The sequence below is a fragment of the Perca fluviatilis genome, chromosome 5 (genome assembly GCF_010015445.1).
Source record: "Perca fluviatilis chromosome 5, GENO_Pfluv_1.0, whole genome shotgun sequence".
NCBI classification, from domain to species: Eukaryota; Metazoa; Chordata; class Actinopteri; order Perciformes; family Percidae; genus Perca; species Perca fluviatilis.
The window spans coordinates 1,231,674-1,249,936 of record NC_053116.1 but is presented as its reverse complement, the minus strand read 5'-3'; the positions used below and the strand labels follow the sequence as shown (position 1 = coordinate 1,249,936).

The 18,263-nt window shown below is 40.1% G+C and overlaps 1 protein-coding gene and 1 long non-coding RNA gene across 2 annotated transcripts; one reads left to right on the top strand and one right to left on the bottom strand.

The window, feature by feature from the left end:
• Positions 1-2,165: 2,165 nt before the first annotated feature.
• Positions 2,166-5,097, bottom strand: LOC120559832. Its single transcript, XR_005639370.1, has 2 exons — positions 4,718-5,097; positions 2,166-2,391 (listed from the first exon to the last, which is right to left on the bottom strand). It is a non-coding gene; the product is annotated as an uncharacterized LOC120559832 (long non-coding RNA).
• On the top strand, positions 4,709-13,449 carry rps21 (ribosomal protein S21). The gene is made up of 6 exons (XM_039801864.1): positions 4,709-4,850; positions 5,138-5,220; positions 7,420-7,483; positions 11,994-12,065; positions 12,869-12,924; positions 13,385-13,449. Exons 2-6 carry the CDS (start codon positions 5,171-5,173, stop codon positions 13,392-13,394), a joined length of 252 nt encoding a protein of 83 aa, XP_039657798.1. The 5' UTR covers positions 4,709-4,850; positions 5,138-5,170; the 3' UTR covers positions 13,395-13,449.
• The last annotated feature ends 4,814 nt before the right edge of the window (positions 13,450-18,263 follow it).

Here is an 18,263-nt window from a genome sequence, read left to right as displayed (position 1 = left end):
AACAGAATAAAACAGAATAGAATGAGAACATGGATCCGTCATGCCTTGTTACCACTGTGCAGGCTGCTGGTGGTGGCTTAATGGTGTGGGGGATGTTTCTTGGCACACTTTAGGCCCCTTAGTACCAATTGGGCATCGTTTAAATGCCACAGCCTACCTGAGCATTGTTTCTGACCATGTCCATCCCTTTATGACCACCATGTACCAATCCTCTGATGGCTACTTCCAGCAGGATAATGCACCATGTCACAAAGCTTGAATAATTTCAAATTGGTTTCTTGAACATGACAATAAGTTCACTGTACTAAAATGGCCCCCACTGTCACCTGATCTCAACCCAATAGAACATCTCTGGGATGTGGTGGAAACATAGACTGTTAATATTAATGGACAGAGCATGTGTGACGTCACCCATTGGTTTGTGGAGATCTGAAATCCGTCGTCGAGTTTGCGTTTATGGGCGCAGCCATCATGGTTGCGGATGTGACGTTTTTAGTTGAGAAGGAGGAGTGAGGGAGGAGCCGTAGACAGTTGGGCGGTATCTGACAGTATTTTTTTTTTTAGCAACGCTGCTTACACCCTTCGTTACATTACACACGTTCACTGGCAATCTGGATGCAATTTCTGCTCAAAGCTAGCATACATAATTCAAGGTAAGATTTAGCTTTGCTAAGTTTTAAATATATCTTTGTCCCATAGTCATATAAGAGGAGTCACGTTGTAAAGTAAATGTATCTGATGTTACCATGTAAATTGTCTAACGTTAGCTAGCCACTTATGGTAAAACATGCTAACATTAATTTTCTGCAAATTGAAGTTTAGCTACGAAACGGTGATTGTCAATGCTTATCATTATCTAACGCTAACTATTAGCAAATGTTTAAGCAAATGTTTTTTATTAGAACGTTTGGCTAACTGTAATAACCATTAAGCACCGATAAAGTCTTGCTACTGCCTTTACATGCTTTTAAGAGCTAACGTTAGCAGAAATAAGATCATTTAACTGACTTAAAGTTACACTAAAGAACAATACACTGTTGTTAATTCATCTGTATTCTCCTAGATAATTAATGAAGTACAGTTACATGCTAGTGTGCATATATATTTAACTATGAGGGGCTCAAATGGAAATTGATGACTCTTTTTCTTTCTTTCAGAAATAGGAATGTGGAGAGCCACGATGGCATGTGCACCCAACCCAATGCCTCAGAATTAAGTAATAGTTACTTTTCTTTTTCCACTGTGCATTACAGAAAACCAACAGACTGTCACACTATGCTCACTGTAATTGTAAAGGCAGCTTTTATTTCTTTACCCAGGCATTTGCAGAATTCACTTGTGACAGTGAAGTTTGCCTTTACCTTGACCCACAGCAGTGATTTATGTGTGGAATTTACACTGGATTGTAAAAGGTGAACTACATTATTTAATTCATCAATTTAAACATGTTAAAAATATTGCCAGTGTTTGTGGTTTATGTAGTTTTTGAAGTTAATGCCCATTTCAATGTGAAATAAAGGTCTTTCTAAAGCTACGTTTGTTGTTTTTCTGAAGTAACTATAGGAACATACAGTATTGTAGTCATACAAGACATTGGTAATTTGATAGAATTTGTAATTGATTAAAAGTGTCTATTTGGGCTTTAATCAACATAAATGATTTCTTAAATGTTACCATACTTACTTGAATGTTGACAAAGGATCAGCAAAATGTAGTTTGTGCTTTTCTTGTGTGTCTTTATGTACTTGTCAATTTTAATCACCATGAAAACACTTCACCAAAATCCTTTTAGATTAATTTATATATTTGAATATATTTCAAATACGTAGTCAAGTGTTTAGTAGGTAATTGAAAATGCACTAGGTGCTGTTTAATCTGTGTAGGGTTATTGTAAATTCATTATAACAAAAGTATGATCACAAATTGCAAAGAAAAAACTGAAAAAACAACTTATTCAATGTAATAATTAAATCAATGTACCTTATATTTACTGCACTGACGTTTTTAAAGTATGAAAACTAAAAACCATACAAGGACATGCAATGTCAATATCTAATTCTAACAGTTTAATCCTATAAATAAAATATCTCAATTATATGCCTTATACATATTTCTAAAGTGCTAACTTTTAGGTTTGAATGGTGAACAGAACACAGAGCCAGGAGTGTGAATTAACAGGTTTTATTTAAAGTATCGAGTCCAGGTTTCTGAGGGGGGAAAAGCACGTCAAAGTTTCCAGGATGGAGAACGGGTCGGTGCTTTCTGGGAAGGAGCGGGTCCGTCAGAGGAACACAGTAGGCCGGCTAGTGGTGGGGGGTCCAGTGGGGGTGGCTGTCTGCTCCGGTGGATGGCAGGAGTGAAGCGGTAGCAGGAGTCAGGTTCCAATGGCAGCTGAGGCACAAGAGAAAGGATAAGGACAGGCAAATGTTTGTAATAGACAAACATGTAGTTAAGGCATGGTAGATCACAATCAATTATATTAATATATGCGCTTGTACATGAATCTATGTTTCAGTTGAGGACATATAGTATTAAGTAAACATACTCCTACATGTCAAATTTATCTTAGACAATGTGTATTGTACGCAACACTTTTTTAATGATATGTACATTTTGGTAATAAACAGCACTTGTAAATATAGATTGTAACATGTATGTGACTCATCTTAAAACAGACTAATGTGCTGACAGAAGGTCTTCAAATAGATTAGCAGACACAACTACAGTAAGTGGAAGAAAGACATCAGTGTAACAGCATCAACGCATATTCTGGCCCACTGCCCCGCCCAGAGACCTCCGTCTCCGAGTCTACGCGTTCCCCCCGCAGCTTTGTCCGAGGGTGAGGTGACGGTGATGCTGTGTGGGTGCCGCCGCGGCGAGGATCATATTATGTGCCTGTCCTTCAGGCACCTCCGGGTAACGTTGCCCAACTCTCGGGCAGGAACATATATTTCAGTATATTCAAGTAAAAGCAGTCTCTGCTTGTCCTGTGCGAATTCGCCACACGAAACTCAGATGTGAAGGGGTAATTTCTAAATCACACGCAGTCCAAAAATTATTCTAATCCCGTGTGAATATAGGGTTTAATATGACTTTGCACCATAGCATTAGCTATATCAGGCTTTGATTTTAAGCTAACATTAGCTACCATTACATGTAATGGTAGTGTTAGCTTGTGGGTTAGGGAGGCTAACATGGCTCTGCCAGATGGATTGCTTCGCATTTGCTCGGCATATCCATCTGGGAACTTTCCGTTGGAGAACTTTTGGGAAGGGGCGAAAATACTGGTTAGCTGATTGGATGAACCATCTGTCTATCACCTATGTTGGTGATAGATGGGCCAAATCAACCAATCAGATCAACGAAGCGTATGAAAATACAACCACAAGCCCGCCCCTGCTGCTGCAGGCAAAGCATAGCTCGTTAGCTCAGCATGCAAGCAACATGTCGGTAAAGGATATTTGCCGTTTGTGTAACGAGAATTTAGGAATAAAAGGCACCATTTCAGGTTCCCTGTCCATATTCCAAAAGAAGGATCCAAGAGAAAAAAAAGCATTAGCGAGTGGCTAACAGAATTGGGGCTACCGCTGTCTGAAAATACTGGTTAGCTGATTGGATAAACCATCTGTCTATCACCACCTAACCCACCTCAAAACCAACGCTGATTGGCCCGGTCGTTTGGCTAACGGCTCCAAATTGTTTCTATCTCAAGATGCCAGACTGATCTGCGAGTGGAAAACTGGAGCTCGCGAGATCAGGACAGTCTCACGAGGCTATAGGGAGGCATGCGCATCGATTAGCAATAACACCACATATGGTTAAAAATAGATCGCCGGCGAGACCGTTATGCAGACCTACTGTATACGACTGTAACGTTAAATATATATTAAAAAACACCCTCTGCTTTATCGCCGATTTTAAAATCAGCGAGACCATAATTCAAAAAATGAACATCATTCTGTGTTGCAGAAGACTTAAAACTAGCGATTGAGACCATAAACTCTTCAAGAAAATGTGAACTGAGGTAATAAATCAAGTGAGAAGTGGGTCACTTTCTCATAGACTTCTACAGAAACCGACCTCCTTTTGCAACCGCACGTGTCGCCCCCTGCTGGAATTCAGATAGAATGCAGGTTTAAGGCACTTCCGCATTTGCAGCACTTCGCGAAACCGGATGCGCTGTCCACTAATAATATACAGTCTATGGGTGGAAAGGGAGCTTTGTGCCCTGGATGTGCATCGCACAAATCTCCATCAACTACAAGAAGCTATCCTCTCAATATGGGCCAACATTTCTAGAGAATGCTTCCAGCACCTTGTTGAATCAATGCCACAAAGAATTAAGGCAGTTCTGAAGGTGAAAGGGGGTCAAACACGATATTAGTAGGGTGTTCCTAATAACCCTTTAGGTGAGTGCAGAGTGATAGAGAAAGACATATATCTTATATATCTATGGCTCTGGGTGAGTGTATATCAATCGGCTCCACGATGTGAGTCGCGCATGTGCAGAACAGCCGGCTTCTTTTGACAGCTAGCTACGGCTACACCACTTGGACAAACCACACGCGATGTGATTTGTGGAGATTCGCTGATGATGTAACGTTATACAGTCTATATAATAAGCCGTTTTTATTCATGTTGTAGTTGCCATATATATATATATGTATGTATGTATGTATGTATGTATGTATGTATGTATGTGTTGCAGGCTACCAACCATAGATCGATTTGAAGATACCAACATCCAACAGGGGGCAACAATTCATGGTGGCGACGTAAACACTAGAAAGAGTTATTCTCCTTCCGGGTCGCCTTCTCTTCCTTTCCCTGTCGGCCATTTGTCGCATACGGTGTGTTTCCATCGAGCTCTCTTCTTAAAAACGCTTAAAATTCACATTCTGTCCCTACATAACTGTCATTTTCTTACACTTTGTCAAAGTTAAGGTGACTATGTAGTCGTAGGTGGCCTTTGGTTGGTGTTTAGGGCAGAAATGATGTGTAAATATCAGACGTTGGTCGAGTGTGTGAGCAGCCACATGCGGCCCGCTCCGTGTGCTAACTGGTGTGCTAGCTAGCTGGCTAACTGCCCGCGCCGACTTTCCTAATGGCTGTTTCTGTTAAATGTCTTTTGTTTCAGATTTGTAACCGACCGCGTGGACAACCTGTAAACATGCAGAACGACGCTGGTGAATTTGTGGACCTTTACGTCCCACGGAAATGGTGAGTACAAGTCACGGTTTCCACACTGAAATACTCTTAATAACTTATGTCTTATTTGAGACAGGTTGACTATAACCGTAACCCAGACACCTGTTAAACAGGTGGTTTAGCAGGTTCATAATTAAGGACATTGTATGGGGAATTTGGGACGCTACACTGCACCTTTACCGAGGTTTACTCCTCGACGCCGCGGGACCGACTCCGACCCGCGGCCCGCTGCTGCATGTCATTTCCCCCTCCCTCTCCCCTTTCACTTCTTCAGCTGTCCTGTAAAATAAAGGCCCAAAAAGTAATCTTAAATAAAAGTCCTTTATTCAAAAGCTTACATAGTTATGTAAGACATAACAGCTAAATTCGAGTAGGCTACTTAAAGTATGTAAAATGTTCCCTCTTCTATCTGATGTTTCTGGGTTTATATTCCTGCTGCATTAATGTGTGTTGCATTTTACTGAGGCTGTTCTAAAACGCTTAACGTGAAAGGCTTAACGTGGTTTAATGTACCTAAACAATGATTACCAAATTTCTCTCTCATATTGCTCCTCATAACTACTGAAAACTGTCAAAGTATCAAACCCAAAGTCTTATTATTATTATTATTATTATTATTACAGTTTTCAGTGGTAATGAGAGAGAAATTTGGTGATCAGTGATCATTGTTTAGGTCAATTAAATAGGGTTGGGTACCTTTCACGTCTGAACCAATATCAGTACAGATACAAAACTGCCCTGTCGTGTATATGGGCCGGCGCCATCTATGGAAAACGGTCAAACCAGACGAACGCTGTACTTGAGTTACGTTACTGGTTGCACGGTGTTCGACTGGTCGTGGCTGTTTTTCCCAAGATGGCGCCTGCCTGTAGACGTGAGCGCTACAGTCTTTCATAAACTTCTCTTTTTAAGTTCTCAATGCTTCGGTTTACATGTAGTGAGTTACATTTTAATAAGTGCCGTTTTCGACGATAACAAAATGAGCCCTGCTGTGGTGTTAGTATGGATGGGAATCGCTATATACGATACGATTTTAAACTTCTTGCGAGATAACTGCAAATGATGACCTTTTCCAACTCCAGATTATGTCCCCAAAGGAAAACTTGTTTTCATCTAAAAAAAAAAAAAAGTTCTAATGGACTGAAAAAAAACTATTGATTGTATTGTACTAGAACCAAAAGTTAAATTCTAATATGAAATTTATGTTAAGAGATTGATTCGTGGTGTCTGTATCGGTGCACTATTTCATCGGAAAATATCAAGCGCTGCCTTGAAGTCGACGTTGGGGGGCTTAAAACTAGTGATGCACCGAAATGAAAATTCTTGGCCGAAACCGAAAACCGAAAAAAGAGGAAACCAAGACCGAAAACCGAAACCGAAACACCGAAAGAAATTAAGCCAATTATTAGTACCATTGCATTTATGGCTATGACTGTGTACTAACTTTACTAAAATCAAGGCATTGCAATTGTATAAATTAATATTAAAGTTTAATTAAAAAAATATCTAGCAGAAATATGGCTACAATCTGATAGTCACATACAGTATACAGTAGCCTAAGAACAGAATAGCTTACCTATTGTTATTATTATTATTTATTATTATTATTAATTGAGGCACTTTCTTGCAGGATTTCACTGAACATATCAGACAACGAGGGTGCATGCCCCTCATCTGGTGCAGAGAGACGAGTCTTTGTTTCGCGCTCTGATCTCCTCCTGCGCTTGGCGCTTCGTCTCCGTCTCCACGCGGGTTCTCCACATCCATCGCGGCCTGGATCATTTCTCGTGCGCGCTGCTTTATTTCCGCATCCAAGTAATGGTCTTTATAACGCGGATCAAGTACAGTCGCGATGAAGTGCTGAGGATCCGAATAGATCTCACTGAAACGTGTGCTGACAGACTCTAAGAGCACTTTTCATTGTTTTCACTCCGTGGTCCGTCTCAACCTCGTTGCCTAGGAGACGCTTTGCAGGTGGAACGGATCGGGTACTGACACACGTGCAGGTCGCGTTTTCTGTTTGCGTCATAACAACATTTTCGGCCGTATTGTTTCGGTGATAAAGGTATTTCGGCCGAATATTCGGTGGCCGAATATTCGGTGCATCCCTACTTAAAACGCCATCGAGCAGCCTTGTTATGCGGAGTATCGGTGCGGATGATGGTGACATTTCATTCACATGAACATTAATGTTGTATGTGTGTATTGCAGCTCTGCTAGCAACAGAATCATCGGAGCCAAGGACCACGCCTCTGTGCAGATCAACATTGCTGAGGTAACGGGAACATGTCACTGTAAACGCTTTCAAGTGTGTGAAACTAGTGTCTATATTGAGCCTCTACTTATGGTTATTTTTATATCGGCTAAATAGATACCGAAGACTTGGTATCGAACCACAACAATACCTGTATTAATATCTTGGTGTTTTGGGTAGAAACTTCTATTGAACATTGTTTTTTTTGTACCACATTGGCCTGAATACATTGCACTTTTAGTTAGATGTTAAACATTACACCTAAACTAGCTGGAGAGGTGCCAGTTCACCTCCTTGAGCAAGGCACTGAACCCCCCCAGCTGCTCGGGGTGCCTTCATGGGCAGCCCCCCTCTCTGACATCTCTCCATTAGTGCGTGTACTTTTCTGTGTTCTTTTTTTCAATAAAGTGTCTTAATCTTAAACTCGGTCTGTTAGTCTAAGCCCCACTATTGTTGGTACAGTGGTGCTCAGAAGTTTACACACCCATGCTAAAGTTGACTTAAAAAAAGCAGACCTGCCAACCTGTACGCATTTTGCGTAGTAGATACGCATTTTGACATCAAAATATGGTGATACGATGTCACTTTAAACTACGCAAAAATCAGGTGACTGCTTTGAGTTCACTCGTTGACATGTAGTAGCCGTCTCAGTCTAACTCTTGATGATAGTAGGCAGCTAAACTTATGGCTAAAACAGCGTAGCAGCCATGAGCATGCTGGGGGAAAAAAAACTAAAGAGTTCAACCAATCACACCCTCAGGTCCCTTCCTCTAATGTCAAGCGGGGTTATCGGCTACTGATAGTAAAACGAAAGCATCGAATGCAAGTGTTCCTCCCTCATTCCCGTTTAGTTTGGTTGGTTTCCCCCATATATCTATGGGTTTCCCCAAGGGAGGACGGTGCTTGCAAAGGTAAACTGATTTGATGTAGAAAGGTGAAATTAATTAATTTAAGTAGCCTACCTGTCAACTTCGGAGAAATATTATTTATTTATATTTTTTATTAATAAAGCCTTGCATTTTTAAAGTCTTGGATTTCGTTACAAAGGTCTTATATATGTTTTGCCTTTCCTAGGATTAAGTTCATACCGTAACAAAATTAACTGTTACTAATGTAGGCTAATTTAAAAACTGACCGGAGCCCGTCGCTGGACGCACCGGAGGACCGAGACACAAAGTAAACACGCCTCTCTGACCGGTACCGGGGGGTTAGCGGTTAAACTGAGCGGAGGATGTGCAGAATGTGTCGGTGTCTGTCGGACTTTGGCTGGCCGTTCGGTGCCTTCAGACAAAGCTCAAGCTAACGGCTTATTAGCTAGCCAAACACCGAGCGGTAACATCTGCCAACATTGGCTCTGTGGGCGCATCAATCTGCTCAGTGTGCGTCTTATAACAGAGCGAGCAGCCGGCGGACTCTAACATCTGTTGAGCCGTGGGGGACTTGACTGTGAGCGGACTGTTTAGAGACCATGTGACCGACCAGTAATTTTAGCAGTTAGCTGCTACTGTAGCAGAGCTGCAAGTAAACGCTGAACTGAGCTGTGTGTTTTCAGTGTTAAACTCTGCTGCAGGTGTTCATGCACAACTGTTGGTGGTGATCTCCAGAGGTGGAAGACTTACTCACATCATGTATTGCAGTAAAAGTAGAATAAATAGTGTTGTAGAGTTACAAATTACTTGTCAGTTACAAGTCCTGCATTCAACCTCTTCCCTATGTAATAGTACAAAAGTATTATCAAAATATACTTCAAGTACCAAAAGTAAAAGTGCTCATTATCAGGGTGGGAAATTAACTTTTTTGCCAAAGTGGCTGGTGGATGCCCAATTTTACCAGCCACTTTTACAGAACAAGCACTTTCATAAATTCAAATTTATAAAAGTGCACTAGCATACTTTTAATTGCTTTATTACATTACTTATTATTAATACATATTTTATTAATATACATTTATTTATTATGTGTCAGTAGCTTGTTGAGCTTTACATTGTTAGTTAATTTCCTATCGTGGCCTGAGACACACATTCATACGGTTTGATAAAGGACTTATTGGACTTAAACTTATCATTGATCTTACAATAACAAGTGTAGCTGTCCTCAATTTAGGTCATCCTGTACGTCTCATCTCCGGTTTTTCCTGTGTGTGTGTGTGTGTGTGTGTGTGTGTGTGTGTGTGTGTGTGTGTGTGTGTGTGTTTCGTCAGTCGCGGGGTAGAACTGAGCAGCAGAGAGCCGACAGGATTAAAACGGCAGCAGCTCCTTAAACATAGTTAGTCTACATTGACGTTAAAATGTCTACAGGTTGGCAGGACGGTCTGAAATGTTTTGAACGGTCTTTCACTGTTTGTCAATGCGCCACTTGTTGGAGAAGTACCTTCTCTTTTTCTGTACTTGGCTCTCAACCGTTTGTACATCCATAGCTACTGCTGACTCCGCGGCGGGCCTCTTAACACCGGGGATATGTCGCCACATTTTTTAACCGATCATTTTCCTTTCGTCTGTACCTCAGCTCAGCTAGCTAGCTACATGTGTCACGGACTAGCGTGGTGAAAACTAGCTACTCGACTATGCGTGGTCAAAGCCCCGGCTGTGAACGGTTTCATTTCCTGTAAGTTCTTCACAATAAAGGTCCTCCGTTTGTTGGTATTTGAATGTTTTTATTATGAAGCAGCAAAATCTGGACATTTTGGGGATTCATTAGCAGTAACGTAACGCGACTCCTATAAGCATTGTGCATTGTTACTTAACAACAGCATTCTTTGACAAAAACTGTCCAATCCGTTACAAGGAATGTTTTACAATCCACCCGCCACTGTGGCTGGTAAACAAGGCAAAGTCACCCGCCACTTTGAAAAAATACCCGCCATTGGCGGGTGGCGGGTACTAATTTCCCACCCTGCTCATTATGCAGTGTAATATATTTAATTTTATTGGATTATATTATGATCCAATTAATTGTATTAAATATGACCGATAATTTAAATAAAATGTTTTATTTAATTCAAGTAGCCTACTTGAACATAATTATTTTCTAGGGTTTAAAATGTATACAGATTTGACATTTAATGGCACATTTATTCCGCGTACGTGCCACCGTGTTCATGAACCAGAACTTCGACAATAAATCAGTAAGTTGCTACTCAAAGTTTTTCAAGGTTGGCAGGTCTGAAAGAGGAATTAAAAAAAATCAAAAAAATGCATCCTGAACTTTATCAGGATGCATAGTATCCTGGATCCATGAAATAACTGGCCTTTATAATAAACATCTGCCTGCCTCTATGGAGATTAACATAGGGCTGTACTGACTTATGCCCCCTGTATTTTAAGGAAGAACATTTATTTACAATAGATTATTCATTCACAAAGAAATTTGGTGTCCTTAAAGTTTGGCTTTTTCCTCTTTTTTTTTTTTTTTTACTTTTTTTTTTGTAAATTAAGGCATTAAGTTGAATTTCCAAAAGATGTTTTTTGTGAATCAGTTTTTCCATGCCAAACCTGCAGCTTGTGATAAGGTTGGCCACCGGCTTGGCGACACATGCTCCGCTGTCTGGATTCACTCTGTGTGTAGTTGTAAAACAAACGGTAGGCTCAGTGTTGGTGGAAGTATTTGCATGGAGTTTGCCACAAGAGTTAACCACAACAGCACGACGGGAGAGAGATTGAATAGTTTGGGGGGGGGGAGACTCCAACTGTAACAATGTAAAGCTGGACTATATCCGTCGCCACGAATAGGAATGGAATATGATTGGAATAGTTCTGTCAGCATAACAAGGAGTAATCAAGGAGTTATGGGAGGCAAAATGCCCCTGTTGTCTGAGGGCCGTGCCCGTCCACGTTACTTGTTGAACAATTTATTACACATCCCATGTATGCAACAGGCTGCTGCTGGTGTGTTACTGTAACCTATATTTACAGGCAGTCACTGGTTTTCTTTTCCAATGCACTTCATGTGATGTAAAAAAAAAAAATCCATATGGCAAACTTTTGGACATGTCTACATGTTTGATAAAGCCTACATACATTTAATCATTTAAAAAGTAAATCATTTTTTGTGTGGCAACAGTTAAGCTGCAGATTGTTTTTGAGAAGTACACAAAATACCACACAGTGGTAATATAGCTTTGACTGAGAGGGGTCATCCCTATGTTCCCACATTTCTAGGACATTTTAAAAATTAGGTTTTGTGTTCCTACATTTCCCTTTTTTATATTTAAACCCTATCCTCCCACAAGAGTGGTTAGGGGGAGACAGTCAGATACAAATTTATGAAAAAAGGAAATGTGGGAACATAGGGCCTAATTTTGAACAAAAAATCTTAGAAGAGCTGCAACCTGCCGAAACACCAGTGTGGTGCCTTTTCACGTGTTGGCATGTTTTTGTTGTCAATTATTCAAGATGCCAAATGTGAACCTAATTCGATGTCAGAGGATAAAGATTATTTATAAATATTTTTTTATTTATAAAAAAAATCAAGATTGAACAGCAGTTGTTTGGACTTGAGATGTTCTCACGCGGTGTGCTCTGTCCTCTTGCAGGTTGACAAGGTGACCGGCCGCTTCAACGGTCAGTTCAAGACCTACGCTATCTGTGGCGCCATCCGCAGAATGGTAAGTCTCTGCTCAAGTGTCCGTCGCAGTTCACGCTCACCGCCGTCTTCCAAACACAGGACTCGGTCAGTGATCAGGAAGAGGGGTTTAGGAGAGCGTTATCAGCAGCCTAGATGGCTGAAGTAGGGAGGGTGCCCTGGCCTCGCCATTTGGCGCCCCCTGCTGGTGTCATCACATTTGCATGTTTAGAAAATATGGGTTGATGCCATCTTATTTCTGACTTTTTGTCTGAGGGTTCAACACAAATAGGAATTTGTAGTTCATATCAGCTGTACTTTCATAGGTCAAAGAATAGTTTTTGTAGATGTGCAGTGTCTGCCACCCCTCCATTAAGAATTAGAGGAATGTGTTCCACTGCCTGCACTGGAAACGTGTGTGTGTGTGTGTGTGTGTGTGTGTGTGTGTGTGTGTGTGTGTGTGTGTGTGTGTGTGTGTGTGTGTGTGTGTGTGTGTGTGTGTGTGTGTGTGTGTGTGTGTGTGTGTGTGTGTGTGTGTGTGTGTGTGTGTGTGTGTGTGTGTGTGTGTGTGTGTGTGTGTGTGTGTGTGTGTGTGTGTGTGTGTGTGTGTGTGTGTGTGTGTGGTCTCCGTCCCCGTCCATTCATCCCCCGTCCGGTCCGTCCCGGTCCGTCCGTCCGTCACCCGTCCGATCCATCCGGCTCCCCCCGCTCACCCCGTCCGTCATCCGTCCGTCCCGCCCCCGCCGTCTGTCTGTCTGTTCGCTGGAAACATGCCTATGTCATGAGATTGGGTTATAAATTCTGAAAGCCTTTGTCTGACTGTTTTTGTTTTGTCCTCCCTTACAGGGTGAGTCCGATGACTCCATCCTGAGGCTGGCAAGGGAGGATAGCATTGTTGCAAAGTAAGAACCTGTTCTCAAATGACAGAACTTTGGCACAATCAGCCTTTTTGACATGTCACTCATAACCTCAAGGCCGGCTTCACACTGCCTGTGTGGCGTTTCTGTTGGGTGGCGGCTGCGTGGCGTTTTCTATGTCTTTTCCCACCAGAAAGGTGTCTGACACGGCGCTGCTGCTAGCCTTGTCTGGACACATGGATGTTTCCCATAAACATTCAGTATATGGATCTGATTACAGCTTCTCTCCTGAGAGTTGTTGATTTGAGAAAACACTGCTGAGAGATAAAACAGGCATCTGTTTATTTATTTAGACCCTATAATTTCACATTTTGATGGATGTTGTGGGTCAAAGTGTATCTTTTCAGGCAGGCGGTTTTCTCAAGTTAAAATCAGTATCTGTTGATGATTTGGATTTGACAGTATCATCATTTGTCTCTCCTCTTCCCCTGTTTTTGTCTCACAGGAACTTCTAAGAGTGATGCTGGAGCAGTGGACACTTTTGTCAAAATAAAATGATAAAACCAAAAACTTTCTTTGCCCTTGTTGTCATTTCCTAATAACAAATGAAAGATGTAAATGGGCCAAGTGCTCCTTGCTTGCATAAAGTGCGTCCTGTTAACCTGACTCCTCCAGACAGATCGCTTCCCATTTGCTCGGCATATCCATCTGGGAACATTCCTTTGGAGAACTTTTGGGAACGGGCAAAAATCCTGGTTAGCTGATGGGATAAACCATCTGTCTATCACCACCTATGTTGGCATAGACGGGCCAAATCAACCAATCAGATCAAACTTGCCGAAACCAGTCGGGAGAAGAGCAAAAACATATTTTCCTCTGAGAAAAGCCTCCAGTGTTGTTTTTGTTGCTCTTTTACTGAAGGAATGCTTTCTAATTCAGATAAAACTTGCGCAATAGCTACGCTCATCTCATCCGTGGAAGCCGCCACGTTGTTTAGACTGAACAGTCGCTTCTCGTTGGGTCACACCTAAACCCGCCTCAAAACCAACGCTGATTGGTCTGTCGTTTGGTGAACTGCTCCAAATGTTCTCTCTCTCAAGATGCCAGACTGATCAGGGAGTGGATAACTGGAGCTCGCCAAATCAGGACGGTCTCACGAGGCTAGCGTCAGGTATCTGTCTTGTCTACATTTTAGTATCCAGCCTTGAGGCAACATTTTTAGGGCTTTCCCCTATTAGTGGACTTATCAGTGGTTGTGGTCCCAGTCAACTAAGATTTCTTTAGTCAAGGAGTCATAAAGTGATGCTTGTGCATGATTCTTTGTGGAGAAACTCAGTTTTACAAATCTGTGGATGAAATCAACTAATCCATTAGTTGACAAAAAATCAATGTGACATTTTTCAACCCTTCTGAGTTTGCTGGTATGGTCTTAAAAATGTACAATTATTATGCACGTATGGATAAAATGTTAACAGTATTGACGACAAAGCAACATGGTCAGTGGTTAACCCTAACAAACCTAAGGCCATTTTTACAATTCATGGTCCGTCTGGTTTTATTTTCTAAAAAAGCTTGTAAAACATCAACCCTGTTGTCTACAGCCAATCTATGTACATCATTGTTTTCAGGAGGAACTAGGCTATTAGAATGTTTGGGCTGCAGTTAGGTCACTGTCAATGAGGCTAGTTATTGTGCTGATAATAGAAATATTGACTGGTCACAAGTATTACGGGAAGCAGATCCTGATCTAGCTTTGGAGGTTTTTACAAATTTATTAATGCCAATTGTTGACAAACATGCCCCATTAAGACGAATGACAGTAAGAAGTATTGCTTCTCCATGGTTAGATGCTGAACTTAAAGAATATATGAGGAAAATAGATAAATTAAAGTTAGAGGCAAGCTTATCAGGAGATAATGGATTATGGGAAAGGTACAAACAATTAAGAAATTTTGTTACAAAGTTAAACAGAACAAAAAAGAACTATTATGAATATAAATTTGAGGAAGTAAAATCAAACAGGAATAAATTATGGAACACATTAAACCAATTAACAGGGCGGGGAGATAGATCTGTACCAACATTTTTAGATGTAGGTGATACTTTTTTGACTAAACCTGCTGATATAGCTAATTATTTAGGAGATTATTTTACAAAGAATGTTCAGAATTTACTAAAAGAGATGATTTCACAGGAATACCCTGATTTATCTTTTAAGACAATTAAAGATTGTCTTCATCATGTCTTTCAATCATGTACATTTAAATTTGACAAAGTAAGTCTTACTATAGTAGAAAACATATTAAAGTTAATGAAAGATAAACCTCCTGGTATTGATGAACTGGATGTTAAGTTATTAAAGATGGTTGCTGATGCGATTACTATGCCTATATGTTATATTATTAATTTAAGTTTCGAAAAATGTGTTTTTCCTGATAAGTGGAAAAAAGCTAAAATTGTGCCTCTTCCTAAAAACAAAAGGGAACATTTCTCTGGGAAAAATAGCAGACCTATAAGTATTCTGCCAATTTTGAGTAAGATCACAGAGAAAATTGTTTATGATCAAATTAATTTGTATTTCTCTAAAAATGGGTTAAATTCACTTTATCAACATGCTTATAAGAAAGGGCACTCGACAACGACAGCCTTAGTTCAGATGATGGATGATTGGTTGCATGAAATTGACGATAGAAAATTAGTTGGTATAGTAATGTTAGATCTGAGTGCAGCATTTGATTTAATTGATTATGATCTATTATTGAAAAAATTAAGTTGTTATGGATTTGAAAAGTGTGCAATCCAATGGATCTATAGTTATCTTACTAATAGGGAGTTTAATGTACTGTTTAATGGTAGTTATTCTGAGACAAAGGTTCTGCGTTGTGTGGTGCCTCAAGGGAGTTGTCTTGGACCACTGTTATTTTCTATTTTCATTAATGATTTGTCTTTTATTTTGGGGTGTGCCCTTTATGCAGATGACTTGACTATTTTTGTGTCTGATCATGACTCTACCAGACTTAATACTGTATTAAATAATGAACTAAAATTAATTGAAAAGTGGAACAGAGAAAATAAGTTAATTATTAATATTGCGAAGAGTAAATGTATGATGTTGGAATCTAATCATCTTTTAAAAGATTCCCCTGCTCTTAACTTGTCAGTTGGTGGTTTGATCATTGAACAAGTGGCTGAGGCTAAATTGCTCGGTGTGATTGTGGACAGGTTGATGTGGAATGCTCAGATAAAACTAATATTGTATCAAATGGGCAGGAGTATGGCTGTAGTTCGCCATTGCAGGAAATGCATACTAATTGGCATACGGAAAATTCTGATGGAATCAATAGTTTTGTGTCATCTGGACTATTGTTCCATCATCTGGGCTGCAACTACAGAGAATAATTTAAACAGATTACAGATTGCACAAAATAAAGCTTCTCGGCTTGTCCTTAACTGTTCTTTTAGAACAAGTATTAGGGACATGCACAATCAGTTAACTTCATGTAAGAAGCAGAATTAATTATTCTCTTATTAAATTCTTAAAAAATATAATTATTACAAAAGTAGGCCTACCAGCAGTTATTTATGAACAGAGATGGGAAGTAACGAAGTACAAATACTTCGTTAGCTACTGTACTCAAGTAGATTTTTCAGATATTTTTACTTTACTATTTATTTTTGTGGCGACTTTTTACTTTCACTCCTTACATTTTAACATGAATATCAGTACTTTCTACTCCTTACATTTTAGAAAATTGGCTCGTTACTTTAGTTTTGTACAAAAGGTCGTCTACCAGGAGTGATTGTGAGTGCATGTCGGAAAATAGCGCGGACACGTGCCTACACCGCGAGCGGGCCCACACGGAGAAAAAAATGAGAGAAAAGAAAAAGTCCGGAGGATAATCAGTTAGATGGTGTGTGTGCGTCCTTGAGAACTGTAAGTCTTATAACTTATGTTGTCAGTTAATGTAAGCCTGTTGTTGTATTGGTCTATAGTTCTTGCAAACTTAAAGTAAGTTAGCTAGTGATTTTGTTGTTTGTGTTAACCTGTTAGCTAGGTTACACGTTGCTTGATCTTAATAAAGCATCAAAAGAGAGAAGTTGTCTCCGTCTGTGTTTTAACAGACACACCTGGGGCGGAGTTGGAAACCAGAATCAGCTTTAAATACAGTCCTAATCTAGTCATCATTAACAAGTTTCAAATAATTTCACTGGAGTACCCGTTATTATTTTTCGTGTTATCAATACCGAATTCAATCTAATTGATAATATACTTGACGCACCACTACAAGACGACTCGACAGATTCGGCGGCATTAATTTTCGGTAAATCATTGCAGCATGATGGTGGTGATGTTAGCACTAGTAGTATGGATGGCGACATGAGAGATCCCAGAGATTCAGCAGACAAGCAGCAAGACATTCCCAATCATCCTTGGCCTTATCTGAGAGAGATGTTTAGGCATCAAGAATGACTCCTGGCCAATGTGCTGCGTAACTCTTAAAGTATGGGGAACTTCTTAATTAATGTCTGTTTAGTAATTCATATTTAATCCCTTATTTTAACCCTTTTCACAAAGAATCTGATTCATGATTTAAATCGATCCCCCCCCCACACACACACACACTTAAAATGAATCTGCAGATGACAAATGACAAGATCTCACACACACACACACACACACGGGGCATGTATACCATTATGATTATTCATGCCAATTTTATGTAAATATTGGTCTGAGTGTTTTCCCTATCATTGTATTGGGGGGGCGCCCTCTGTGAAAGAGTGAAAAAATGATATTATGCTATATATTGAACAAATTATATAATAATGTTATATATTCAACAACCACTAAACAGATGCGTGAGATAAAGCTGTTTTCACACATACAGGTAATTCACTTCTGTTCCTCAGTAAAAGTTCAATTCATTTTAACTTTAGTCGCGCAACCTTGCCCCTATTTTCTGGTGGCCAGGGGGCCCCAAGCAGCCGCTTAGTTCGCTTATGCCTCGGGCCGGCTCTGTTCCTTTAAATGTTAAGGGGAAGATTAAAAAAAGAGAAACTGGATCTGTGAATTTTAACAGAATCACAACTGAATTCATATCTTACTACTCAGTCAGAATCTTATTAACCTGGAGTCCCAGTCTCTGTCACAATAATCATATATGTGATGTTTTAGGCCTTGGCAGACATCCATTTAAAATGTAGGTAATGGCATATAAAGAGCCTTTTTTCCATGTCCACTGAAGTTTCTCAGCTTGCACTCTAGTAACATTTGTGTGGTCAAGGTAGCTTTGCATGAAAAATTGTATTCATTCGCCAGGCTACTTTTGCTTTTATACTTTAAGTAAATTTCCAAGCCTGTACTTTGTTACTTTTACTTGAGT